This window comes from Labeo rohita, chromosome 6 (genome assembly GCF_022985175.1).
Source record: "Labeo rohita strain BAU-BD-2019 chromosome 6, IGBB_LRoh.1.0, whole genome shotgun sequence".
NCBI lineage: Eukaryota > Metazoa > Chordata > Actinopteri > Cypriniformes > Cyprinidae > Labeo > Labeo rohita.
Genome location: NC_066874.1, coordinates 25,634,193 through 25,662,045, shown reverse-complemented (window position 1 = coordinate 25,662,045; position 27,853 = coordinate 25,634,193). Strand labels below are relative to the sequence as shown.

The following is a 27,853-nucleotide window of genomic DNA, read 5'->3' as shown; positions in this document are numbered from 1 at the left end:
AGCTTCTTCTGCTAAACCAGGAACATATTTAAATACATTTCCATTTTCTGTTCCATTTCCATTCCACTTCACCATTAGTTTGGATCCTTGTGTCAAATAATTTTCCTCAGTGGAAAACTACAGGATGTGGAATGTCAAAGGTCAAATGCAATACGAAATTTAGCTGCAAGCAGCGATTGCTGAGGTTCAAGTGCTTTAAGGCATTTAAGCACATATGAAAAAAGACATCATGTAGCAAGCCTTTTTTTGCAAATACAGATCATTTTACATAGAAATATTATGTTTTGTAACGTTTATGCCTGTTATATCGCCAGCTGTGATCTGATCTCTTTAAAACTTTGCATGCTTGTTTAGAATCACCTGTTGCATGTGCTCAACAGATTTTGTGAAGTTTTGAGTTTTTCTTTAGGCTTTATGGGATTTTGGGTAAATTTGGACAGGCCCCTTTTCTAAACAACCCCCTTACAACTTCACAAAAGGGTAAATTTCAAACATATTTTGATCATTAGTGACCTACAGAGTCCAGAGAATTGTACTACAGTGTACTACAGGTCGAAAAACCTAGGACTAGTTCGCAAAAGTAGGGTTTTTCAATCATCTTCTCAATCATTTAACAAATGATTTGATTGACAGTGGATTCAAGAGGCAAAGTTTCTCGGGATGAGGAGTTCTGTGATATGATATGAATATCGCGTGTATGTGCGAAAAACCATGCAATGTACACTCCTTTACGCTCTTGAAAAAAACGCTATCACCCCCCAGTGGGCGATTTCTTTCAAATTTTTTCACAGACCTTTGGGGCCGTGAGTTGAACATGCCCACCAATGTTCTGATTGGCCTCCGTTAACCCTGTCTGACAGGTGCTCAAAATTCGTCAGCCAATGGCGTCCATGTTTTTTGAGATACGCAAATGTCCTTGTAGACACTTGTGGCATTTCGGACCAAGACAGTGCACACCGATTTTCATGTAGGACAAATGGTTGCGCAGTTACAGCCATTTTTAAGGTTTTTTCCCTCTTATAGCGCCACCAAGTGGCCAAGCTCCACGATTTTTGTCCTGCGGCCTCAGATTGAGCTCTTACATAAGTGTTCTGAGTTTGATGGAGATATCTCATTTCGTTCAGTAGTTATAGACATTTTACAAAAAGTGGTCAGCCCCTTTTGAATGTTTTGGCGCCCCTTTGCGAAAGCGAGTCAAAAGTTCCACATTTTTTTGATAATTATTGATATTCACTCTCCAGAGAATCTTCCTGTATTGGATTGGTTCCGATTGGGCGAAAAACCTAAGACTAGTTCTTAAAAGTAGGTTTTCCAAAAAGCCACATCTGATGCATGCGTTTTCTCAAGCGTGAGCCAAAGATTCCAACGACGTAAGACACTTGAGTCTGCGACTGGCAGTTTAGGAGTTATGAGCGATTTCATACTTTTGATCCCTGTAGTGCCCCATCAGGCCAATTGGGGAGAGCCTTTGTCATGTTGTAGGTGGTGTGAGTACTACCATCCCTTAAAGTTTCAAGTCTCTACAACTTACGGTTTGGTCTGTTTTACATGGAGATCGCTGACCCGTGACCATTGTAACAATTACAACAGGATTTCAGCACTACATGCTAATAATTAGAAGAAAATGAATGTTTTTCTAATAGTTTTGCAAATACAATTATATGAATTAAACTTTTAGCTGGTGATGCATTGTACGCTGTAGCTGTGAATAATCTAAAACAATGCTTGTCAGTCCAACCTTATGATTCAACTCATCAGTTCATTATTAGACTAATGACCCATAATCTATGACAAGTGACACAATCTGTATTGTTAAAAGCACTATATAAAAAAAGGTGACTTGAATTGACTTGACTTGACAAGTGTGTCAGATTATTAATATACGATGTGAACATCTTTTTTTATTCAAATGAATTCTGTTTAAATTGTACCCCATTATTTAAACATTAAATGCTTAAACTTACTTTAGACAGAATAAAATTATTTGTTATTCCTGTAATTTTAAGGAGAATATGAAGGTCTGCTTTTGTTCCAGCGATAAATATGAAGATAATTAAAACAGCATGTTTTAAATAATGAAAGAATATGTAAAAGTATGGTATATGGGGTAAAAAGCGCCCCTGCTAGAAGGCACAATAATTAACATGATAATTAATAGAAGGCTGACTTATTTATTTGGTGACATCACATTGTTAGATTCAGACAGTTAATATTATATATTATGTTCGGTGTCCATCTCAGATATAATCTCCATGTTTAGAATAAAACCATCATATTTAAAAACATGCTATTAATCATATCATATAATAAAATATCATTTGTTGTTACTACTGTAAATCTATATTAAATTACTATGGGATCTCCTTCAATGCTTTCAGAATGTTTCTGTATTTTATATTAACATATTTTAATGATTTTAAATTAATTCTTTTATAATTCTTCAAAATAAGCAGAAAATAACACAAAATTTGCTAAAGTGATTGTTTTGAAAAAGTATTAACTTAGACATTATTAAGAAAAAAACACGATTTTAGCTAAAGTATTTGTATCAATACTGTGTGTCTTTTAACCCGTGTGTGAGGTAAAATGCCCCCCTTGCCACCTCATACATTTATAAGATTTTTAAACAAACTAAATTTTTGCACAAAATCTGTTGCGCCATAAATGTTCAATACAAACATATACATTTTTCTGCAATCATACACTTTGGAAGCAATGAAAAGCATATTTTTTCTTAGGGTGTGCCTTTAGCCCTGTTGTACCCTGCATGTAATAAACTGTATTTTATCAGAGGACAGGACATAAACTGTTAAGCAACACCCAGATTTATGCTTGTTACCCCTTTATACCTTTACTGTCAGCACTTTGTCAGATTATTGAATGTGCATGAGACTTTAAACCAGAGGTTTTTAACTCTGGCCCTCTGATTCACCTTCCTGAGTTTAGCTCCAATATTCATCAAACTCAGCCGTCTGTAACTTTCTGGCTATCTTGAAGACCCAAAATACTGGTAGGGTTGGAGCTAAACACTGCAGGAAAGTGGATCAGAGGGCCAGAGTTGAGAATGTAAGCATTAAACTATGTAAACCATTAATTATTTAATAATGATGTTTTTATATGTAAAGAGTGAATTTTGACAGTGTTCGTTTTCGACTGTGTTATGCAAAAAATAATTATGACAAAAGTAAAGGTCAAAGCTTAATGTTATCCCTACAGCTTTTGTTTTTCACAATGGAGAAGACTCTTTAAATAGACCAGTTTCCTGGAACAGTCACAATCAGGCTCAGAAATGCGATTTATATTATTTGTTCAACATTTACTTTGTTTACCTGCTTAAACAAATTTATTACAGTTCTATTTAGGCTGCAATGCTGTGCATTACAGAATACATAGCATATGCATTGTGTGAAGTGTATAATATTTACTCTTCTAATTTTGTGTATTTAATGTAATGTGAACCACACCTGCTCTATCAATAGCTGATGGCAGTGGTGTAGCTAAAGGCATTGCGGGCTGGCACACAAATCTTTCACAATATCATCACATACTTAAAAGTAGGCGTTAGCCCTTAACCCTATTTAACCCTTTTAGAAGAAATGCTGACTTCACTGTTTTACACTCATCTCATCAACTGATTTATGTTTATAGCTTAGTTTTTCGAACACATTGACTCTTATTTAAATTATAAGAATTTTAAATTATACAGTATACATACAATATATTAACCGTAACATCTCACTCTAAAACTAATAATGACCCATGATCGATGACAAGTGTGTCAGATTATTAATGCAAGACGTGAAGGGCATATTTATTCAAATAAATTATTAAAATGTACCCCATAAATGTTTAAACTTAAAATTTTAGACTGTAATTTTAAGAAGACTGTGCAGGTTTGATTCCAGTGGAAAATATGAATCGACAGTAAAACATAATCTTATAGCGATTATGCTAAGTAAGCCACATGTGCATGTAATAAACTGTGGTCTTTCATTGGGGCAGGTCATAAACTGTTAAGTAACACCAAGATTTGTGCTTGTTACCCCATTACACTTTCTTTATCAGCAATCTGTCAGATTACTCAAAGAGCACGAGACTTAAACCAGAGTTTATCAAGGTCACACTCATCTCATCAACTCATTTATGTTTATAGCTTCGTTACTCAACCACACTGACTCTTATTTAAATTATAATAATTTTAAATACAGTATAAAATATATATACCATAACATCTTACTCTAAAACTTACAAATAAAATCAAACATTTTAAACACCAGGCCTATATTAAAACCAGATCTATTCTATTTTCTTACTTTTAAAACATGAAATAAGCTTTCCATTGATGTATGGTTTGTAAGGACATACAAGAGATAAAACTATATACAACTATATACTATATACTAACTATATACAACTAAAATCTGAAATCTGAGGGTGCAAAAAAATCTCAAAATACTGAGAAAAATGCATTTAAAGTTGTGCAAATAAAGTTCTTAGCAATGCACATTACAAATCAAAAATTAAGTTTTGATATACTCATGGTAGGAAATGTACAAAATATCTTCATGGAACATGGTCTTTGCTTAATATCCTAATGATTGGCATAAAAGATAATTTGACCCCTAGAATGTATTTTTGGCTATTGCTATAAATATAACCATTCTACTTATGACTGGTTTTGTGTTCAAGGGGTCACATTTTTGTAATTAAATTTCTAACAAATTTTTGTAGTTAAAAAAAAACAAAAACAAAAACATGGTTACTGTAGATAAATCGACCTCAAATGAACCATAGTTTAACCATGGTATTTGTTAGTATTAATGTTAGTAATTTTATATAGCTAAAACAGATGGAATGTCTATTCAAGTAATACCACAAAATGTCACATTAATATAATAGAATCCATTTTTGCGCTGTTGTTTTCCCACCAAAATGACCGTTCTTTTATGTTTGTGTACTGGAATTTGGTAACTCACAAAAATATCACAATTTCCTGTTTGTCAATACATTTATAATAATGAGCTAACAGTGTGATGAATAGCAGGAATTAATTTGGCGGTAAATTCTTTGAACAAAATGTATTTACCTGGTACTGAAGCGTTTATTTGTCATGATGTTGAAGTATCGCGTCCAGTAGAGGGCGCTGATGCGAATGTGACACTGTAACGCCAGTAGAAGAAGAAGATCACGCCAGGTTGCAACACAGTAGCATGTGAATTTTTGCTTCTCTACTTGTCAGTCATTTACCTAAAATTATATTGATGATTGTAACGTTTGTTTCTGGACGAAGATGACTACGCAGGCTATACGTCTTTTCCGTAAAATGGATGGTTTGTTTGCTGTGTACAAACCGCAGGGAGTTCACTGGAAACATGTTCGTGACAGCATAGAGTCCAGTTTATTAAAAGGTACTGTCTGTGTCACTTGTAAAATAAGTGCTTATAGATAACGATTATCTTTGTGATAAATTATCAGTTAATTTAATTGTGATATATGATTATCAGTGCAACAACTGAAAACTGCATTTTCTCTCTCATCCTCCTCTGAAGCGCTGAACTCCTGTCCTCCACCAGCTCCTCAACTTGCAGTGCAGTTCCAGCTTCTGTCCAGTGGAGAGAACAGCAGCTCCAAAGATCTTGTATTGTCACCCTCCATGCTCCCCACTCTGGCAGACCATCCTTTAGGTTAGTGGGTAAACCTTAAAAATATGTTTAAGTCACATAAACAAGGCCTGCTTTAAAACATTGTTTATAAGAATGTTTTTTTTTTAATTAGCATACATTAAAGGTAGTACAACAAATACTACTATAGTGTATATCAGGGTTGGGGCCATTCATGAATTGAATTGAGAATGAATGGTAAATTCCAATTCACTTCCTGGAATGGAATTGGAATTGGAATTGCATGCAGCTGACAGGAAATGGAATTGGAATTGAATTGGAATGTCAGGAAACAGAATTGAAATCAAATAAATTCCGCTAAATTCCACTTGAGATATTTAGGCCTGAGAGATGCAATCTTTGCGATTACAGTTTTCAGGAAATGATGATAATTCAATGCAATAAAAAGTGAATGAAATACATGAATGAACATGACTCATTTTTTTTTGTGAGCTGAGACATATTATGTGGTAATCGTATATTGAATGTATAGTACATCCAGAAACTTATCACCACTGTCATTCAATTATTAATTCATAATGTACAGTTCTCATTTTTATTTACTTGCATTTGATCAACTCTATTTCATACATTACTTGGTATTTGTAAAGCATCATAAATAAAGTTCAAATGTATGTCTCTAAATGCAATCACAAATAAATGCTCAGAAACAGCAATAAATGGAATTCAGTGTAATTTCCCTGAATTGAATTCCACTTCCTGTAATTCCACTTCAATTCCAACTCTGTTTCCTGTAATTGTTGTTGAATTCCAATTCCAATTCCATTTCCTTCTTTGAATTGGAATTGTTGAGTTCATTCCTGAATTGACCCCAACCCTGGTGTATATATATTTTACTATTTACATTTTTAATTGCAGTGCTGAGAATTGGGGGCGTGCATATTTGTTATGAAGAAAATTCAAATATATATACACTGCTTTCAAAGCTTTGGGATTGGTAAGATTTTTCATTTAAAGAAGTCTTTTATGCTCATCAAGGCTGCATTTATTTGAATAAAAATACAGAAAGAAACGCTAATATTGTGAAATATTATTGTAATTTAAAATAGTGGTTTTCTATTTTAATATACTTTAAAATAGAATTTATTCCTGTGATGCAAAGCTGAATTTTCAGCATTATTATTCGTCTTCAGAGTTTTTTTGTTTAAAAGAAATTACAATTTTTCTTCAGCAAGGATGTTAAATTGATAAAAAGTGATAGTAAAGACTTACATATTAGAAACGATCTCTATTTTGAATAAATGCTGTTCTTTAATACTTTTTATTCATCAAAGGATCATGAAAAAAAGTATCACAGATTCCAAAAAATATTAAACAGCACAACTGTTTCCAACAGTGGTAATAAATTAGCGTATTAGAATCATTTCTAAAGGATCATGTGACACTAAAGGCTGGAGTAATGGCTGATGAAAATTCAGCTTTGCATCACAGAAATAAATTTTATTTTAAAGTATATTAAAATAGAAAACTTATTTTAAATTGCAATAATATTTCATAATATTACTTTCTTCTATATGTTTGATTAAATAAATGGAACTTTGATGAGCATAAGAGACTTCTTTAACAAAACTATATATATATATATATATATATAAAAATCATACTGATCCCAAACTTTTGAACAGCAGCGTGTCTTCTGATTGATGCTTAACTGTGAATCAGTCATGCATCGTTACCTTCAAAGTGATAACCTGCTTTTCCTCTGTAGTGACAGGGCCACAGTTTCACAAGGTTCACGTCGGAGTTGGTCATCGATTGGATGCTTTTTCCTCTGGAGTGTTAGGTGAGCTAAAACTTATAAGTTTTCACAGTGATTTATTGTGGGATGTGCTCTGTGCTCAATTCTCTCATGTCTCTATCTCAGTTTTAGGTGTTGGGAAAAGAAATGGAGTGCTGGAGCATTTGTGCAAATCACATGTAACCAGGGTAAAATTTCATGTTATATCTGCCTGTGTTATGGCCTATATATAATATATAGCTTATATTACATAATATTTCATCTCACATTTAACTACTATTCTATTTTGTTTATCCTAGCCTTTATTTTCCCACTAATTAATTCTGAATTCATAAATGATCAAATGAAGACTAGTAGGTATTTAGTGTTTGTTTTATATGTGAAGGACTACACACTTGAGGGGGAATTTGGAAAAGCCACTGATAATTTCACAGACACAGGCCGAGTCTTAGAAAAAACCACATACGGTAATGTGTACAATATTATAACTAGCATATTTGTAATGTATATGTGTATAATACAGAATAACAGTTTGTGTCTTAATTGTCTAGACCATGTTACTCAGGATAAGCTAGAGAGAGTTCTTGCCATGATACAGGGAGCCAACCAGAAAGCCTTAATTACGTGAGTCTTTATAAGATTATTATTCTACATATTACATTTAATACATATTTGGTAAATGCATAGCATGTCTGTGAGTGTGTTGTTATGTCTCTATGCAGGTATTCTCAAGTGGATCTGCGCACACAGGAGGCTTACGAGCTTGCAGTGAAGGGTTTATTGTATCCTCATGGTAAAAGCCCACCAATTCTGACTGGTCTACGATGCATAAATTTCAATCCACCACATTTCACATTAGGTTAGTACACTGAATTATATATATAACATACATGTACATAAATAGATGTTTGCCTTACTTGTAAAGCACGTAACCACTGTGCTTTCAAATTTCTTTAAATCAGAGGTCCAGTGTGTGAATGAGACTCAGAAGTATCTGCGTAAATTGATTCACGAGGTTGGGCTAGAGCTGCGGACGTCTGCGGTCTGTTCTGGAGTGCGTCGTACACGAGACGGTCCTTTCAAAGTAGAGAACGCACTCACCCGACAGCACTGGACTGCTGACAGCATTATACAAGCTATTGCTCACTTTCGCAAGACTACCCGCAAAATCAGGAAATCTGGAATGTACAGGCAGACCGCTGGCCAACTGAGTACAGATGTCCAAGAACAAACCAGAAGTCAAACTGGACATTCTGAGCAAATAAATGAACTGCATGTTGAACTCTCAAACCCTACTTCTGATACAGTTGTGGACAGAGAGACACCTGTGACAGTGACTGAGGGGAATACAAAACATTAAGTTTTAAATCATAAATCAGAGGTCTCAAACTCAATTCCTGGAGGGCCTACAGAGTTTAGCTCCAACTCATACCTGCTTGGACGTTTCTAATAAACCTGAAGACCTTGATTAGCTGGATCAGGTGTGTTTAATTAGAGTTGGAGCTAAACTGTGCAGAGCTGTGGCCCTCAAGGAATTGAGTTTGAGACCAATGTCAATAATCATCTGCCTCAATTAGGATGATTTGATTTTTGAGTTCTAAGACTTATTTATCTGTTCACTGTAATTTATGAATTTGTTATACAGTCATCATTGTGCATCATTAAAACTGTATTTTAGTTATGTTCCCAATGTCATCACTGATAATATTTAGGTTGTGTGTGTACTTGTTTAGCTATACTTCTAAGGACCAAATGTCCTCACTTAAATAGTGAAATATCATGACTGACTAGTGAGAACATTATACATGTCCTCACTAGTAAAAAAAAAAAAAAAAAATCTTTTAAATCAGTCAAATCATGTTTCTATTCAAAGGGTTAGTTCAGCCAAAAATGAAAATTCTGTCATTAATTATTCGCCCTCATGCTGTTCCAAACCCATAAGACCCATCATCTTCAGAACTCAAAAGATATTTTTGAGGAAATCTGAGAGCTTTCTGACCCTCCATAGACAGCAAGGGTCCTACCAGGTTCAAAAAATGTACCAAGAACAAACGACAAAATAGTCCATGTGACATCAGTGGTTCAACCATAATTTTATAAAGCTACGGGAAGCTGCACTCCAAAATGGTACTAGGGTGATGCAGAGGAGAAGAATTGTTGAATAAAGTTTTTGTATTTTTTTATTTTATTTTTTATTTTTATTTTTTTGCACACAAAACTGTTCTCATAGCTTGATAAAATTACGGTTGAACCGCTGATGTCACATGGACTATTTTGTTAATGTTCTTGGTACCTTTCTGGGCCTTGAACGTGCAAGGATCTTTGCTGTCTATGGAGGGCCAGAAAGCTCTCGGATTTCATCAAAAATATCTTAATTTGTGTTCCGAAGATGAACGAAGGTCTTACGGATTTGGAACAGCATGAGGGTGAGTAATTAATAACAGAATTTTCTTTTTTGGATGAACTATCCCTTTAAACCTAGTGTTTTGCACAGGTTTCTGTGATGGTTAGGTTAGAAGTAGGCGAGGGGTCAGGTTAGGCCATAGAAAATATTATTAACCTGGTGTAAAAATAATGGGAGTCTATGGGATGTCTTTACTAATATAGTGAGTATAATGATATTTCCTGCCTTTAATCATTCGTTGTACAAAGACCAAAGACAAACGCATTGACGTAAATTTAAATGTTTAAGAACTTCAGACAGTTTCAAATGTGGAACCCTTGTTCCCTTGATCAAATTCTGTACGGACATTTGGAATGACGAACTTGTTCACTGTTCAACAGAAATAGTGGGTAGAAAGGCTAGTAGCAGGAACCAGGTTGGGTTGTCAAAACGACGTGACTTAGTGGCCCAGAAAATGTCTCTAATTAGTCAGGTACGATTACTCTCGTTATATTTTATTTTAAAGTAACCGTTTTTTAAATTTCTAAATATCTATATTCGCACAAGTAGCGCATGCTCACGTGGCACTAGTTGTTTTTCTCATCGCTGCTCGGGATGGACCAACCACAGTTGTTATCGTTTACTGTGGATGAGGCGTTTCATTCATTCGAGTTTACCAGTGCAAATTTGCAATTTATGTTAGAATCTTTATAATTGTAAAATCTTTTAAATTATTTTTTCAAACGATACTGTTTTAAAATTAAAAAATGCCAAGCGCCACAAAAAAATCACTGAGATTTAAATGCGGCTCAATGTGGAATTTGTTTTTGGTTGTTTTTTTGAGCCGCCAGGCGCCCCCTAGAGGAAAACAACTTTTAGTAACCAGTCTATTTACCTTCTTGCTTTCTAACTCTGTTACCTTCTGTAGGTTATGTGTGTCATTCCTATTATCACAGCATAAGACGTGTCGGTTTCCAGCTGTATTGGTGATGCGCGTGCCAGTGCGTTGGGTATTATGGGATGTGAAGGACACACTGTTAAAGGTCCGGCGGTCGGTTGGAGTGCAATACTGCAGCGAAGCAGAGCGAGCCGGGCTAAAGCTGCCACCTGCACAGGTAGAAACTGCTTTCAGACAGGCTTACCGGCAGCAATCACGCTTATTTCCCAACTACGGCAGAGCTCAGGGCATGAGCAGTCAGGTGTGGTGGACTGGACTAGTGAGGGACACCTTTGCCCAGTGTGGGGTAGATGACCCTGCTTTACTGGATAGACTAGCCAACAATCTCTATGACAACTTTTGTGGACCAGAAAACTGGGAGGTAAGGAGTATTTGACTTTTAAGTTATTTTATCCTTTAAAATAGCTATTTTGGCTTTAAACGCAGTATTTTCAGCTTTTTTTTCTTACTCTATTACCAGAATCCCCTGTAGGGGGCGCTCGTTCAGTACAAATCCCAATTGCTAGTTATCCAAGTAGTTTGAGATTAATTTTCATAATCTCAAATTGTCACCATCAGGTGTTTCCTGATTCTAACAGCACCCTCAAGTTCTGCAGCGCTTTGGGACTAAAGCAAGGTGTCGTTTCCAACTTCGACAAGCGTATGGAAGGCATCCTGAGGGGATGTGGCCTTCTCACTCACTTCTCATTTCTCCTGACCTCTGAAGAAGCTGGGGTTGCTAAACCAGATCCTGCTATTTTCACCCAGGCGCTGGTGCGGTGTGGTGTTCCAGCCTCCAGTGTGGTTCATGTTGGGGACCATTATGTAAACGACTACCTGACCTCACGCTCATTAGGTATTCGAGGTTACCTGCTTGACAGACAAGACTCTGATGGGCACCTTGATGTTCCCCCACAGCATAGACTACAGAGCCTAGATGAACTACCAGCTCGATTAAAAAAGGATGCAGACTGAGAGCGCACAGATTTTGTCCAATGCAGCTGATGATTTTTTTTAATTGTTAAAATGGACCATATTTTTTGCAGATGCTTGTTTCGTATGATGATATCAGAATGTGGGACTAGAAAACAAAAAATCATGTTCTTTTAGAAGTTTAGTTTTAATGAAATTGTAATGTACTGCCAATAAATTATATTTTATTTGTGAAAATTGTCTGATTGTCATCCACTCATTTCTATATACAGCATCTGGTAAAATATAATATAAAAATAAAAAATATATAAAATATATATATAGTAAGGACATTGTTAAAATAGTCCATTTGACATCAGTAGTTCAACCTTAATCTCATTAAGTAAATTGTTGAATAAAGGTGTTATTTTTGTTTTCTTTGCCCACAAACTATTCTCATAGCTTCATGAAATTAAGGTTGAACCACTGATGTCACAACAGCTATTTTTATCAATGTCCTTACTATCTTTCTGAGCCTTGAACGTGTCTGTTTAAAGCAAAAATATCTTACTTTGTGTTTCGAAAATGAAGGGTCTTGGTTTAGAAAGACATGAGGGTAATTAATGACAGAATTTTCATTTTTGGGTGGACTGTCCCTTTAAATTTCTCTATAAACTGTATAAAATGTTTTGTAGTGAACTGAGGGATGTTACTAGTTTAAGTTGGTGTGACAATTGAACCTTATGAATTTTCACGATCTGATAGCATCGGCAAAAAACAAACAAAATCTATATGACCTTATTGTTTTCCTTTTTTACGTCATTGGCTGAAAGAATCAAAATATAAATTCTTCAGTGAAAAAGTTTAGACAATAATATTAAAGACAATAGAGGTTCTGTAGAGTGCTGATATCATTGTTTCAGCACTGAGGCCGCTGTGGATGGATGGTGGAGAGGGAGATCACTTAACCCCTAATACCCAAATACTCTTATTCCTCCCCATCTGCTCCAACAGATACCAGCAATGGTTGGACATTCAAAGAAGGACAAACTGGGCCAAAAATGAGAATGGCAAAAAATAAAGTATGAATAATGATTATGCTCTTCAATTATAGTGGAATTTGCATATGATGAGAAGATTATGAAATGAGGACAAACACCAGCAGGACACAAGACTGTGAATTTCCATCTGCCCATACAGAGTCGTTGAGTGTCTCTTCAGGGAATGTTCACACAATCGAAATCTGGAATACATCCTCTCTTTTGTGTTTCTCTCTCGCTGCTCCGTAAGAGTATTGTGTATATTGCTGGAGTTCCCTCAGCAGAGCGCTTAAAACAAAGCTGGCTTTAGAGGCTCAGCCAGTCGGCTATGAGGGGCTGTGCTGCAATCCAATTGAAAACCTTAATGGGATTGGGAAACCCATCAACAGAGGATCGTGGTAGAAGAAGAAAGGGAGAGGAGATCGAGGTTAAGAGCAGTTAAGATGAAATATGCGAAAAGGCTCCAAAAGGTGGTTTTGTCATTGATGGGTTCCTTAAAGAACCTTTCAGTGAACAGTTTCACTAAAGAAGCATTTTGTAAAGAGCATTTTAATAATGTTACTATAAATTATCCTTTGGTGCTGTGGAAAATTTCCATGCACGTTAAAGGAGAAGTCCACTTCCAGAACAAAAATTGACTGATAATGTACTCACCCCTTGTCATCCAAGATGTTGATGTCTTTCTTTCTTCAGCCATAAAGTAATGATGTTTTTTGAGGGAAACATTTCCGGATCTTTCTCCATATAATGGACTGATATGGTGCCCCGATTTTGATCTTCCAAAATGCAGTTTAAATGTGGCTTCAAACGATCCCAGCCAAGGAAGAAAGGTCTTATCTAGCAATTGGTCATTTTCATAAAAATAGTACAATTTATATACTTTTTAACGTCAAATGCTCGTCTTGTCTTACCCTGCCTGAACAGTTTTCTTCCGGTTCAGTTCGGAGAGTTAGGGTACGTAGAAAAATTCCCACCTCATGTTCTCCCTCAACTTCAAAATCATCTTAAATTGCTAATTTACCTTTTTTGTTAAGGGTGTTTGATCTTTTTGCATTTTCACTTTGTAAAGACTGGGTCGGTACTTCTGCAGCGATGTAGGATGATTTTGAAATGATTTTTGAAGTTGAGGGAGAAAATACGATTTTCGACATACCCTATCTGTCTTGAGGCAAAATACACAGAGTTCAGGGAGAGCAAGACAAGACGAGCATTTGAGATTAAAAAGTATTTAAATTGTATTTTTTTAATGAAAATAACCTTCATTGGTTGTAATCGTTTACAACCGCATTTGGGATCGTTTGAAGCTGCATTTAAACTGCATTTTGGACGTTCAAAATCGGGGAACCATAGCAGTCCATTATATGGAGAAAAATCCGTAAATGTTTAACTCAAAAACAATTTCTTTACGGCTTAAAAAAAAAAAACCATGAACATCTTGGATGACAAGGGGGTGAGTACATTATCTGTAAATTTTTGTTCTGGAAGTGAACTTTAAAGGTTCTTATTTTTCCCATAAGAGTGTAAATTTTATGGGTCTGGCTTCCAGTCTCATCCGCATCCAGCTATTTTTAGCTATACAGAACAGCTCCTTTTTCTGCTTGATATTGCGAATTGGTGTGTCTTACTGTATTATTTTAATGTTTTCTATTAATCATGAACGCACTGGTTTATAGTGCAAACCGTTCTACAGTTTATTGCACATTGTTCTTCTTCACATTATTTCCCTATAGCGGCTAAAGAACCACAAGTCTCGCCCATAGGCTTACTTCCGTGTTGAAGAATCATAATAGGCATCTTTTTATTAAGTAAGGATTCTTTACTGGCGCACTATATAAATAAATAAATAGAATAAAATAAATGGAGAGATTTTAAGCAAAAATAGCCTATAACCACAAAAGGTGAACGGCAAATTTCAAGCGAATAAAAAATACTCCATCACACAGGCACTTTACATCATGTGGTCACTCATGCGCAAGCTTAACTGCTCTCGGCCATGATCTCCATGGGCCTTCCCCTCATCTCACAAAAGGTTTAGCCAAACAAACAAATAAATAAATTGGCGAGCAAGTAAATAAAGGAGCTAAGCTTTACCTGCAGCAAAAAGAGCACTCTGGATTGACCCTTTTAAAATATTCAGATGATGGAGAATATAAATGGTTTAAAAGCTGGAACAACGTGCTTTATAAAAAGTTTGATGAAATGAGAAATTATGATAGGCAAGAAAGAATCAGGTCCAGTCCAAAAATTTGCCGCACTTTGTGATATTTGGAAAAAAATATGCAAACTTAGACAAAGAGGTCAAAACACTCAACAAATTGTCATACAGTCAAGCACCTCTTACCTTCATGCTTGACTGATGATCAGTGATAGTCAAGAAAACACCTTATTTTCCATATACAGTACAACCAAAAATAACATTACCACACATTATTTACAAAGCATTTTTCCCGACATGAAACAAGACAGTATTTTAAAGTGAAACACGGATGGTGTTTACAGTATACCATACATAAACGTCAGTCAATAAGCAGTTAACCGGGTTTAAACAGGATTCAGTCGGAACAAAGCAAGAGATGCAACACTGAGCATCATCTCTAGTACTAAGGCCAATTCATCCATTAGTCTATGACATCATCACCACGGATGACTGCAATTCCACATCTGGAAATTATGCAATGACTGCATGTTACAAAACTGTTCAGTCTGAAATTTCCAGTGCTTACTTTATCTTTTAACCAAAGTCATAAAGACTAAACAAAAAAAAAAAAACATTTGATAAATCTGAGGTTTAACACTCAATTACATACATTTTCTTTTCTATCATTGCACTCTTATTCACTTACTTTTTGTGAATTTTACACTAAGTCCTTATACAATCAATCACATTTGTTTGTTTACATAAATCATATCAGGATCAGCCACACAGATCAATGAATAAACTTAGATAAATCATCCTGAATCTGTTTTTCCAGGCTGATAAAAATCATTCACTCAGATGATAACTCATATGTTGCCCATGCTAACATCCTAAGTGCTTAATTTGTCACTTGGATGACTTTTGGAATCATTTTATCAAATATTTCATGAATCTTCGCACAGTAATCAGACTTCAGTAAATGCCTCCATGATCTCATACCAGAACACAGCCAACTCTAAGCCCACCAAATTCTTTTCTTTTTTCATGCTAGATCAGTAATTTGCCATCTTCTGAGAAGGGTTTCGATTTAATAAAACCAAATAGCAAACTGCATATTTTATATTTATACCAGCACCACATTTTAACATTCCAAATAAAGATATATAAACCCTTTGACTTTAATGGTCAATCAACATTTGTTTTATAATATGAGACTGGCAAAAGCTTGGGGACAGATAAGATGATGAGAACAAAGAATTAAAAATTTTCAGTGTAAAACTTTCCAAGTTAATAAGGACAATGTGCATCAAACTGAATAATATCACTAATGATTTGAGCCTCTGTATGCATCTGTGTACCCCAATAAACATGATAATGGTGAATCAACCACTTTAAGATACAGTGAAGTGTTTTGTTCTTCAAGAGTAACGAATAAAGATGAGCTATAGCCATCACCAACACCCATCATGGAAAACCTAAGTGCAGATTTAATGGTGAATGGTGCTTGAAATGTACACCACACAAGTGCACAGTGAAATATGTGTAATTATGTGATCAGACATGCATGTACAGTTGAGGTCAAGTTTACATACACCTTGCAGAATCTGCAAAATGTGAAATATTTTACCAAAATAGGAGGGATTATACAAAATGCATGTTTTTTTTTTGTTTTTTTTTATTTAGTATTGACCTGAATAAGATAGTCCACAAAAAAAAATTAGTAGTTAAATTTATAAAAATGACCCCGTTCAAAAGTTTACATACGTTTCATTCTTAATACTGTGTTGTTACCTGAATGATCCACAGCTGTTTTGTTTTTTTTTCTGATAGTTGTTCATGAATCCCTTGTTTGTCCTGAACAGTTGAACTGCCTGCTGTCCTTCAGAAAAATCCTTCAGGTCCCACAAATTCTTTGGTTTTTCAGCATTTTTGTGTATTTGAACCCTTTCCAGCAATGACTTTGAGATCCATCTTTTCACACTGAGGACAACTGAGGGACTCATATGCAACTATTATAGGAGGTTCAAATGCTCACTGATGCTTCATAAAGAAACACAATCCATTAAGAGCCGGGGGGGTGAAAACTTTTAGAATTCGAAGATCAGGGTAAATTTAACAAATTTTGTCTTCTGGGAAACATGTAAGCATCTTCTGTAGCTTCTAAAGGACAGTACTAAATTAAAAAAATATGATATTTAGGCAAAATAAGAAAAATGTATACATCTTCATTCTGTTCAAAAGGTTATACTCCTGACTCTTAATGCATCGTTTTTTTTTTCTGGAGCATCAGTGAGCATTTGAACCTTCTGTAATAGTTGCATATGAGTTGTCTGCAGTGTGAAAAGATGGATCTCAAAATCATACACTCATTGTTGAAAAAGGTTCAAATACACAAAAATCCTGAAAAACCAAAGAATCTGCAGGACCTGAAAAAAAAGCACAGCTGTGGATTATTCAGGTAACAACACAGTATTAAGAATCAAGTATATGTAAACTTTTGAACAGGGTCATTTTTATAAATTCAACTATTATTTTCTCTTGCGGACTATATGTAAATGTCTTTAATGTGAAATATCTTATTAAAGTCAGTACTAAATAAAAAATAACATGCATTTTGTATGATATTTTGGTTAATTAAACAACATTTTGCAGACTCTGCAAGGTGTGTAAACTTTTGACCTCAACTGTATATATGAACATGTAGACTTTATGTGAGGTCATACCGTGGCTAAAAATAGTGAACATACTGAGGCTCTCTACAAACCATTTGACAATTTTTTGATAGCACATTATATGCACTTTCTGTGCATGAAGAAATTATAGTGTGGGATTTGTGAATCTATGCATAACTTCAAGTTACATGTCATAATTGTGAAATATTTCACCATCCATTTCCAACATTTTAAAAAAAAACTGAATTACGGTAAAAGTGTTATAATGTGTAAAGGACATTATTTGTCCCTCAGAACCGACTATGGTGTCTCATGTGTTTGAAAAATCTTTACGATTTTTTAAATCAACATTATAAGCAGATCAAGCTAAAATAAATTGGCAAAAGAGTCGTTGTAGTTTTAATATTACATGCTACTTGACTGACTTAAATGTTTAGTAATCTCCCATTCTCTATCCATAATGTGATACAGAAAATGTAATATATCCTTGTTAAAAAAGTATATCCTAAACTACTTTTTAGTGAGTTTCACATCCCATTAATGGCATATTATTAGTGTTTTTCTTATAATAACAATATTTTAAAAGACAAAAAATGGGAGGATGTTGTACATCTATAAGGATATTTATAGCTTTAAGATATGCTTTGTTAGTAAGAATTACTTCTCTAAAACCTCTCATAGTTTTCTTGGCCATCGATCCATACCTTATTCAAAATGGCCCTGTCTCTACATCACTGGATCCTGTAGTTGAGTTCCATGTAGTTCTGAGTTCGTCCTTTAGAGTTTCTCAGTTTTTGAGTTCCATCTTTAACTCTTGCTATTGCTGTTGTTCCAAAAATATCCTTTTCGGAATGACTCAGTCTGTTTGAACGCAAGGTTCCATGTTTGATTGAGTTCTCCCACTGCCCACATCGAAATGCTCTCAATATGTGCTGCGCTTACCAGCTGTGCCAGTCTGTAGTTTGAAAAACGCAGTCATAGTGAAGTCCAGGAGTAAAATGGAAGATTCTGTGATCTCATTTTTAAGAGAGCACCTGAGTGAGCTCCAGAAAACGAATGTCAGACCACTGCATGGGAAAAGAGAGAAATGAAAAATAAAATGATTAAGTCAATGCAAGCGATGTAGAAACCTTTTATGTTTACATAATACTATTCTAAGAAGAGGGAAAGCAGAGGGGTTTGATCAAACTACTCCAAAACACTTAATACCTTGTGCGTAAGGAACATTTTCTGATAAGATGAGATTGACAAGATGAAAGAGAAAATTGACACACATTGTAAGACAAACATGACATAACGTTTTACTTCAATCTGATGACATGCACATGTATTGATGTGTTACTGTGGAAACATAGCCAGAGTTCTACCTAACAATTAGAAATGCCTGACGATGCTGACAAAGTATGTGACAACGTCCTGTTGACAAATCTAATTAAAGGTTTGCAATACCCTGTCAACAACCAGCACTGTGAGCAGACTGGAAGAGATAACTGAGGGTATTTGTATGGACAAAATTCCAACAATTCCATTTCTAATTGCATAATTATGTCTAGGGATATTCAGTTCCTCCAGCCATTGCACGCAATCTGCCACTAAGACAAGGAACATATACTCGCAACTTAACATGAAATATGTTACCAAGCTAAAGTTTAGGCATGCTTGACTAAAATGGTCAGTGTCAAACAGTATAGGGCACAATTCAAAGAAAAAATAATAATAAGGTAGAACAGACTGCAATCTTTTTATCTTAATTATCAGTTAAACAAAAGAACCAGTTGAAAGCACTGACCCATTTTATACCCTATACATTTAAAATAAAAGTTTATTAGTCTTTGTTTCACCATGACTAACTATTTGTCTCATGTTCATTGACAGTCTTAGGACAAAGTGACAACAGATGGCTAAACTAACAGCTTAAACCCTTGAGCAAAGACAAATCATAGGCCATTAAAAGTTAAAGGCCTCACACATATGCTGGTCTCAGTATGCAAACACCCCCTATTGATGATCATAATTAGACACTGCATGACACTTAACACATGACACTACAGCTCAGCAAAAAAGTTGTGTAAAAATGGAAATATAGCACCAGAATACCTGTTTCTGAGTGACAGCAGGATGTCCCACCCGTCAGAATACTCCTAGGCTTCTCCGACCAACACGAAATGGTGTTACCTCGCCCACACCCTCCCCGTCTCCACCAACAACTACAAAGACAATGTGTGAACTCTACAAATGACCTCTTTCACCTTCCACAAAAAAACTGTATTGCACAGTTAATTTAACAAAGACAGAGTAAACCTGAACAAATAACCTGTTCTGGGGAAATTATGATATATGCTTGAATACATAATCAGAAAATTTAAATTAAATTCCAGAATTTAAATTGCAATCATTTTACATCATTACTGTTTTAACACATTTTGATTAAAAATATTAAATAATAAATACAGATAAATGAGTACATTTAAATGTGTGCTAAATAAATAATACTCACTTTAGTAAAGTGCACAGCAGCATGAGTAGAACACTACCCACCACACACAACACCAGCATGGTGGCCACAGTCTGCTGCCTGTGGTTAGACGCCACCACAGCCAAGAGATCTGCATGTTCGCATCGCATACCCACAAAGCCAGGATGACATCTACACAAACATGCACATAAGTGACTTTTATTATAGTTGGTAAGGGAGCTTCATAACACTAAAGTCAAAGATGAAAATCTGCACAGGAAAACATGAGTAAAATGTTAAAGGAACACCGTTTTAGAATCCGTTCAGCCGATTTCCAGGTCTGGCGGTAGCACTTTTAACATAGCTTAGCATAGATCACTGAATCTGATTAGACCGATAGCATCTCGCTCAAAAATGACCATGTATAATGACAATATTTTTCCTATTTAAAACTTGACTCTTCTGTAGTTACATCGTGTACTAAGAATGACGGAAAATGAAAAGTTGCGATTGCAGATTCCTCATTTTGGTATGAAATGCTTTTATTAAAGGAACTTTCCACTTTTTTTTTTAAATAGGCTCATTTTCCAACTACCTTAGAGAGGCTAGGAACTATACTCGCATTCCAGCGAAATAATCAAGGAACTTTGTTGCCTACAATGGGTGCAGCAGGTGCAATGATATTATGCAGTGCCTGAAAATGACCAGCACTGAGTTTGTGTAGATGCAGAGTTGCAGCCGGCAGAGTTGACGGCTGTGTAATATCATTGCACCTGCTGCACCCATGGTACGGCAGCAAAGCTCCTCGATTATTATGGTGAAATGAGAGTATAGTTCCTAGCCATATCGACCTAGAAAATCACAACTTTTCTTTGTACACGATGTAACTACAGAAGAACCAAGTTTTAAACAGGAAAAATATTGAAAATCTTTGGTCATTTTTAAGCGAGATGCTAACGGTCTAATCAGATTCAATGATCTATGCCAAGCTATGCCTAAAGTGCTACCACCAGACCCGGAGATCGGCTGAATGGATTAGAAAACAGTAAAACTCAACTGTTTAACTCTAGGGGAGTTGGAAAATGAGCCTATTTTTAAAAAGTGGAGTGTTCCTTCAATAAAAGCATTTCATTCCAAAATGAGGAATCTGCCAGTATCATGTTCATAAAATCAGTCATTTGACATTTTGTGGTGAACTACGACATACGGATGTGGATGTAGCAAAAACAATAAATTCCTTGACAACAGGAGGACTCATACCAACTCAGACACAAGCAACAACACCGATTTGAATACTGCTATTGTGCCAAATTTATACACGGAAATGCAATTTTGCAAATAACAAAACATGCTTGTCTTGATAAGGACAGCTCAACGAAGACAGAGTCAGCAAGAATTTATCCAAGTGAGTCAGCAATCAGAACGCATGTTGGTCTGTTTAGCCATTTAATCTCATTATTACAGTGGTTTTCAAACCGGTCCTGGAAATATATATATATTTTAAATCTGACCCTAAGTGCAATTATAGTATTAGGATTTGTGTTTGTTTGTTTTTTAACAATTTCTTTCATTGATCAAGATGTACAGCATTTGATTTCACATAAAAAGTGGTGTAACCCACAGCACTCATCCAGTCTCTATACTCTATAATGAATGAAAATACATGGGAAAAAATAAGACTTCTTGAACACACAGATCTGTTTTGATTGCTTGAAAACAGACTGTTCTCAAAGGTAGTTCCTCCAAAAATGTAAAAAAAAAAAAAAAAAAAATTAATATTGTTATTTTGTTTATCAAATTTAAAAAAAAACTAATGTGAACATGCTGATTGTTAACAGACCACAGAAAGTCATAATGCAGGAAAAATACATGAAAAAAATTGAATATTCAATTTGAAAAAAAAAAAAAAAAAAAAAAAAAAAGAAAAGACGATCTTAGAACTTACACGCATGCAGGTGTTTCCTCCAGTATGAGAAAGCGGCATGTGCCATGAAAACAGAAGTGGCTGTGGGAATCAGGGCAGTCATCAAAGTGCGAGTGGACAGCAGCTGCTATAAATTCTTCAAGAACAAAATAAAAAAAGATGGGTTTAATATGGACATAAATTACAATGTCTTGCTTAATCCACCTTTTTCCTCAACGCAGAAATAAGCCTATGGGTGAGACTTTCAGTTCATTATCCGCTATAGGGAAATAACAAGAACAATAACAACGTGCAGTAAACAGTAATACTGTCTGCACTACAAACCAGTGTGCTCATAATTAATATAATTCATTAAAATAAGACACACCATAGGTAAGACACACCAATATCAAGCAGCAAAGCAAGCTGTTTTTTAAAAATAGCTGGGAGTAAATGAGACCAGGAAGCCTGACCCATAAAATTGACAAATGGCCGCGCCCACTCTTACATTAAGAAAAAGGTAGATAAAATATAGAGATCTCTGCACAAAATTCCTTAAAACTGTATCTGAAAATGTTATGCGTGATGACCAGTAATAATACTGTTGCCCAGTATCTTAGTTCATCATAAATTTGTAAACAACACACAAGATTACTACATCACTAATTACCCCACTTTAACAGAATTATCTACTTATATTACATTTCCTGCCTTTATTATTATCAAAGCTAGAGCCAAATTAGTAATAATGGAAAGTGAAGCGGTGGAAGAAAAGAAATTCCAAGTTCTCAGCCAATCAGAATTAGAGGATTTTATATTATCTGGAAGATCACAGCTTGTTAGATTTTATTTTTTCAAGACTCGCCAGTTTCTCAGACTCCATCCTCCCTAAGGCACACTTTTGATCTAAAAAAAAAGTACAAAAGCAGACATGGTGTAACACAAGAAAAAGCTGGGCTTAGCCAGGACTACCGGTCAAAATCTGAGGGGCTTTCTTGAAATTGACAGATTCCCGTTTCTAATCATTTTAAGCTTTGTCTATAGAGGGTATTTGCATTGGATAAAAACTACATGTCTGCAGTATAATGAAAAAAAAATAAGCTAATTTTAATGGACTATGACTAAAATCTTCTGTCTTTGTGTTAGCAGCCCAATATTACCATGTGTGATTCTATTATGCAAAAAAAAAACAAAAAAAAAAACAATCAAGTTCATTGTGTCCCTTCTAGCATTTTTTACGAATTGAGGACAAAATAGAATCTAAACTGTTTTTAACAAAGTACTTAAAGTTGCAATGAAAAAGTAACAACAGATCTTTCTTGCATATTCTGGCACACATCTAAGTGTAAAGGATTATCGAAAAACAAAAACGGAAGATGGGTTTCTATCCATCGGTTGTTAATGTTAATTGTGGCTGTTGCACTGAAAAATTAATACACAAATGCATTCATTTCCATGATTCAAGATGTCTGGCATACATCACCAGAGTGCAGTCTGTCATTTTCATTGGAAGATCAAGTTTTGACAAATGATTAAACATTACAAAGACAAAAACAGGCAAAAAGACCAAAAAGTCAAAACAAAAGTGGAAACATCTACATGGATGTATTATTCACAATAAGATCAGATAAACAAATTTATAAGTTGAATTTTCATGCAATGTCGACTTTAACATTCAGAAAGAGCTGACAACTTTTAGACATCTAATTATTATTTAAGCCTAAATATTAAACGTTAATTTTATATATATTAAATTAAATTAAATAATAATTTAATTAAATATTGTCTTTCTAATTTCTATGAGGCTGCAGTCTAATATTTAATATACAATATATTCCACATTCATATAATATATGCATTATTATTCAGAAACATACTTGGGATTTCTGACCTATGATACCCAAAAAGAGCTGAGCATGAAGGAAAAAGCACACAGGGCATACTTTTGACACGTGTAGTAGTAGTGGTTGTCGTTGTGCTGGTGGTGGTTGTTGTGGTAGTGGTGGTAGTTGTTGTGGTGGTTGCAATAGTCGTTGTTGAGGTAGAATTCTCTTGCACCTGCCCATATGTAAAAAGGGAGCCTACAAATACAAACACACCAAGCACATATTCAAAAACAATAGCATTACAATGAAACTCTAATATTGTTAAGAACAGCTAAATAGATTAGAACAAGGTGTTCAAAACTATTCAAATGTCACTGCTACTGACTAGTACTGTGGACACCTTACCCAAATGTGAAAATGAGGATCCGACAAAGTCAAAAATTGCCAGACTCATGACCGTTACAGCAATGAGAAAACAGCGGAACAACAGCATCACACACTAGAGAGAAAAAGGCTTAAGTGGCGTCCAGCGCAAATGAGAAATGGCTACTTACAGCACACTTGCTTTAGACTCCGAGATCAATTAAAATGCCCTGGAACATCAGTGGGAGTAACTGACTTCTGACCTTCAGACTATTTTAAGAGCTGCTAGGGAAAGACTGGGTTAAGATAAATTAAAGTGGATTTGTCATGCGGATCTCTCCACATACACAGGTAAGACGCTGCTGGAGGAATCCATCACGACGTGCTTAATTCACTCATACATTCACAGAAAATGGCAGAACCACCACAAACCCCACAATGTATCGCTCTGTTCCAAAAGTTACCTAGTAAAAGATTTTTAAGGCATCATATATGCGTAGAATTGCACTGCAGTGGGCTCAGTAAAATAAATCCAAGACGGCAGTTATGATAATGCCCATTATAAATACACTTACTCTATTTAATACTGAAAGTTCTGAAAGTTATGCTTATTAGCGTATTGTGTTATTGGCTTAGTAATGTCCGAATGCCAAAAATAATAAAAAATAGTCGAGCAACCCTTGCAAAGAGCCATCTGCATAGGGGTTAGAGTTGCTGTTTATATAGTGCATTTCAAATTATAATGTTTCCATTATGGTTGGGAGGCAGCTGCCTATGGCAGTAGACAGTGTTTTAAAAAGATTTTTGACACCGTGTTGTCAATTTAACATGTTAACATTAAAAAAATGCTGCTATATAACTACACTTAAGGCCTCTCGATACATGTGATTATTTATGATTATTAATTTGTATATTGTGCTAACGGTGTTTTTCAAAAGACTGACAGCCTGTACAGAAATAAAATAAATAAATTAGGCAAACATGCATACTGATCCAACATCTAATGTTTATTTTTGTGCCACTAAAATGGCTTGGAAGAGAGTCTGGGACCTCCAGGCATGTTCTTATTCTTTGTGCACAGAGCCTTTATGAAAATCCCTGTTAAATGAGAGGGCACTGAGATTCATTGCACAATAAAACTCCTCAGAAAAGCTCTTCTGGTTACAATGCTTTAGTGTCCTCATTTCACGCAGATATAACATTTAAATACATTGATAAACACAAAATAAATTGATAAATCGACTAGATTAAACTCTTGTCGGAGCCGTGTTGCCTTGCTGCATATAAAGAGCTGTCGAGTTTAAACCTGGTCATTTCCCAACCCCATCCTTCCTCCTTTACCCTTCATCAAACAATATTTTAAATCAAATACATGAGTATTCATAATAAAAATAAAATCTCCAAAAAGGAGAAATTCCTGACATTATGCATTTCTTTCTTCTGTGTAACACAATATATGATATTTGTGACCATGGACCAGGAAAAAACATAAGGATCTTTTTTTTTAATTGATATTTATACATCACCTGAAATATGAATAAATAAGTTTCCATTGATGTATGGTTTGTTAGGATAGGACACTATTTTTTTACCTGAAAAAAATCTAAATACTGAAAGTTGTACTAAAGTTGTCCGAATGAAGTTCTTAGCAATGCATATTACTAAACAAAAAGTATGTTTTGATATATTAATAGTAAGAAATTTACAAAATATCTTCATGGAACATGATCTTTATTTAATATCCTTATGAGTTTGGCATAAAAGAAAATTCTTTTTTTAAAGAATACTGGAAACCTAAAAGTTTTGGTGACCATTGACTTCCATTGTAAAGACAAAGAAACACTCAACATATCTATGTTTCACAGAAGAAAGCAAGTCACACAGTTTTGGACCAAAAGGAGGGTGAGTAAATAATACATTTTCATTTTTGGGTGACCTAGCCCTTTACAAAAAGAAAACCCTTTGTTATCATTGCAAGGGTTTTCTTAACTTACCAGCTGCTGTTCCTTAACCATCATTGTACCAAAATCACATACTGAGATAATGGGACCCTTTATTACTGGAAACCTTTCCTATGTTCTTCAAGAATGAAACAGCTCCTTGCAATACAGATCCAATCACTAAGTCATTATAAGCAGCTACTTTATGGGGCATCAACTCAAATAGAATCAAATTTATTTGTAAAATTGTTTTCACAACACGCATTAAACCAGCTTTACAGAAAGTCTTACTGTTAAGTCAATGCTTTGAGCATCCTGCATCAGGCAGGTTTAAAATTGCCCAGTCGTGACGTAATGCATATAAACATTTGCTCAATATTAAAAGCACAGAAAGAAACAACTCACATGATGTACTGCTGATTTTAAAATTCATTCATTCAACTTCACTGACTTTCTCTTATTGAAATAGTTTGATTTCATTGTAGAAACAAAGGCATAAAAGATGGACGCTAAAGAATGGCTCTATATTTAAACTAAGCTCTGTTAACCTTGTTAATGACAGGAGCTAGACTACTGAGCCAAAGAAGCTGCTGGACAAAAAAGGACAGCAAGCCACAGCTTCTTCACTGACTTGGATAAATACTAACAGCACATTCTTCATACTATAAAGCTAAAAAGCTGTACAACAAAGCAGAATAATTATTTTGGACTAGTGAGTCTGTCGTTACTAGTGATGAGACTGAAATGGTGTGTGTTAGGAGAAAAGTGGAATGAATCTCCTAATATTATTGTGCTTTATATTGATGACTAAAGTCCTGTCAAATCATGATGCTAAAACTATACGTATAATATAAAAAACTACTTGAAAATCACATGCACATCATAAAAAACCTCACAGATTCAGTTCAACCTCTGAATTAAATTCTGATATTTTGAGTAAGCTTCCTCTTGAGACATTGTGGGTTTATTTAAGCTAAAACAAATACTAAAAATGTGGCAAATACTATTCCTTTCTTGCGAAGGACAATATTTCAAACGTTTAACTCTAATATTTTGCTTATTTGCCTCATTAATTGACGTATAATATTTACAATTCAGAGTCACTTAATAAAAATAATGCCAGTAAATCAAATGAACACAACATGAAATATTTTTACTCACCGGTGAGAAGGAATATTGTATCCCAAAAAGCACGATACATCATTATAAGGCTTTTGTGTGACTTGTTGGTTGGAGGATTCGCAGCGTCGTCTCTTATATTAAATCATTTATCTTTGCCAACATAGATGAAGGCACGTTCGTATTCTTGAGATTGGCCAATATTATTGATAGTCCGTTGCACAGGTAAGAAATATGACTTCCATAGTAAAACTGTGTGCGTCTTTCTTCATAGTTTCATGTGTCCTACTCGACAAAAGACGCCATGCGTCGAGTCAGTTATTTTGAACTTGACGTCAAACTTGAGCAACGCCGTCTTACCACTGACGTCATATAAAGCCCTACTATACATATATATATAGATAGATATTTTTTTTTCTAATTCACTTTCATGATAAAAAATAAGTGGTAAAACATTGTTAACTACAAAACCACGTTACTAATAATCACTCATAGCACAGAACCATCTCCACACCCTTGTGCGCGCGTGCGTGCGTGCGCGTACGTGCGCTAGTTTAAGCTAAAGAGAGGCGTGCATTATTGTTTTCAGTTTTACTTTTTTTTTAACTACGCGTATTTATTTTGTGACATTGCTTAGAGCTAATTACTTATTAAATTAGAATTAATTTTTTAATTTATTGTTAAACGTTTACTGAAAATGTGTGAGATACAGCTTTTTTTTTATTATTGGTCAGTAATTTCTTTAGA

General features: G+C 35.0%; 3 protein-coding genes across 4 annotated transcripts; 2 read left to right on the top strand and 1 right to left on the bottom strand.

The window, feature by feature from the left end:
- Window positions 1–5,152: 5,152 nt before the first annotated feature.
- trub2 (TruB pseudouridine (psi) synthase family member 2) lies at window positions 5,153–9,100 on the top strand. The gene is made up of 8 exons (XM_051111838.1): window positions 5,153–5,408; window positions 5,550–5,684; window positions 7,390–7,464; window positions 7,546–7,607; window positions 7,805–7,886; window positions 7,971–8,043; window positions 8,142–8,278; window positions 8,382–9,100. Exons 1-8 carry the CDS (start codon window positions 5,291–5,293, stop codon window positions 8,777–8,779), a joined length of 1,080 nt encoding a protein of 359 aa, XP_050967795.1. The 5' UTR covers window positions 5,153–5,290; the 3' UTR covers window positions 8,780–9,100.
- Window positions 9,101–10,693: 1,593 nt separating this feature from the next.
- hdhd3 (haloacid dehalogenase-like hydrolase domain containing 3) lies at window positions 10,694–11,899 on the top strand. The gene is made up of 2 exons (XM_051112830.1): window positions 10,694–11,121; window positions 11,319–11,899. Exons 1-2 carry the CDS (start codon window positions 10,792–10,794, stop codon window positions 11,712–11,714), a joined length of 726 nt encoding a protein of 241 aa, XP_050968787.1. The 5' UTR covers window positions 10,694–10,791; the 3' UTR covers window positions 11,715–11,899.
- A 3,046-nt stretch (window positions 11,900–14,945) lies between these two features.
- Window positions 14,946–27,556, bottom strand: tgfa (transforming growth factor, alpha). 2 transcript variants are annotated; one of them, XM_051111584.1, is made up of 6 exons: window positions 27,149–27,549; window positions 23,802–23,939; window positions 21,901–22,015; window positions 19,998–20,147; window positions 19,598–19,707; window positions 14,946–18,567 (listed from the first exon to the last, which is right to left on the bottom strand). In XM_051111584.1, exons 1-6 carry the CDS (start codon window positions 27,189–27,191, stop codon window positions 18,560–18,562), a joined length of 564 nt encoding a protein of 187 aa, XP_050967541.1. In that variant the 5' UTR covers window positions 27,192–27,549; the 3' UTR covers window positions 14,946–18,559. The 2 variants fall into 2 exon arrangements, with proteins under 2 accessions (XP_050967541.1, XP_050967540.1); XM_051111583.1 differs by lacking the exon at window positions 14,946–18,567 and having other exon boundaries at window positions 19,533–19,707; window positions 27,149–27,556.
- Between the last annotated feature and the right edge of the window lie 297 nt (window positions 27,557–27,853).

Excerpts from the sequence above, each read along its gene's own strand:
- trub2 (XM_051111838.1), top strand. The coding sequence starts at position 5,291 with ATGACTACGCAGGCTATACGTCTTTTCCGTAAAATGGATGGTTTGTTT. Across the intron at positions 7,608-7,804 it reads GCAAATCACATGTAACCAGG|GACTACACACTTGAGGGGGA; the intron begins GTAAAATTTCAT and ends TTATATGTGAAG. Across the intron at positions 8,279-8,381 it reads TCCACCACATTTCACATTAG|AGGTCCAGTGTGTGAATGAG; the intron begins GTTAGTACACTG and ends TCTTTAAATCAG.
- hdhd3 (XM_051112830.1), top strand. The coding sequence starts at position 10,792 with ATGCGCGTGCCAGTGCGTTGGGTATTATGGGATGTGAAGGACACACTG. Across the intron at positions 11,122-11,318 it reads GTGGACCAGAAAACTGGGAG|GTGTTTCCTGATTCTAACAG; the intron begins GTAAGGAGTATT and ends TGTCACCATCAG.
- tgfa (XM_051111583.1), bottom strand. The coding sequence starts at position 27,191 with ATGATGTATCGTGCTTTTTGGGATACAATATTCCTTCTCACCG. Across the intron at positions 22,016-23,801 it reads TACTACTACACGTGTCAAAA|AATTTATAGCAGCTGCTGTC; the intron begins GTATGCCCTGTG and ends TTGTTCTTGAAG. Across the intron at positions 19,708-19,997 it reads CTGCTGTGCACTTTACTAAA|TTGTTGGTGGAGACGGGGAG; the intron begins GTGAGTATTATT and ends TTGTCTTTGTAG.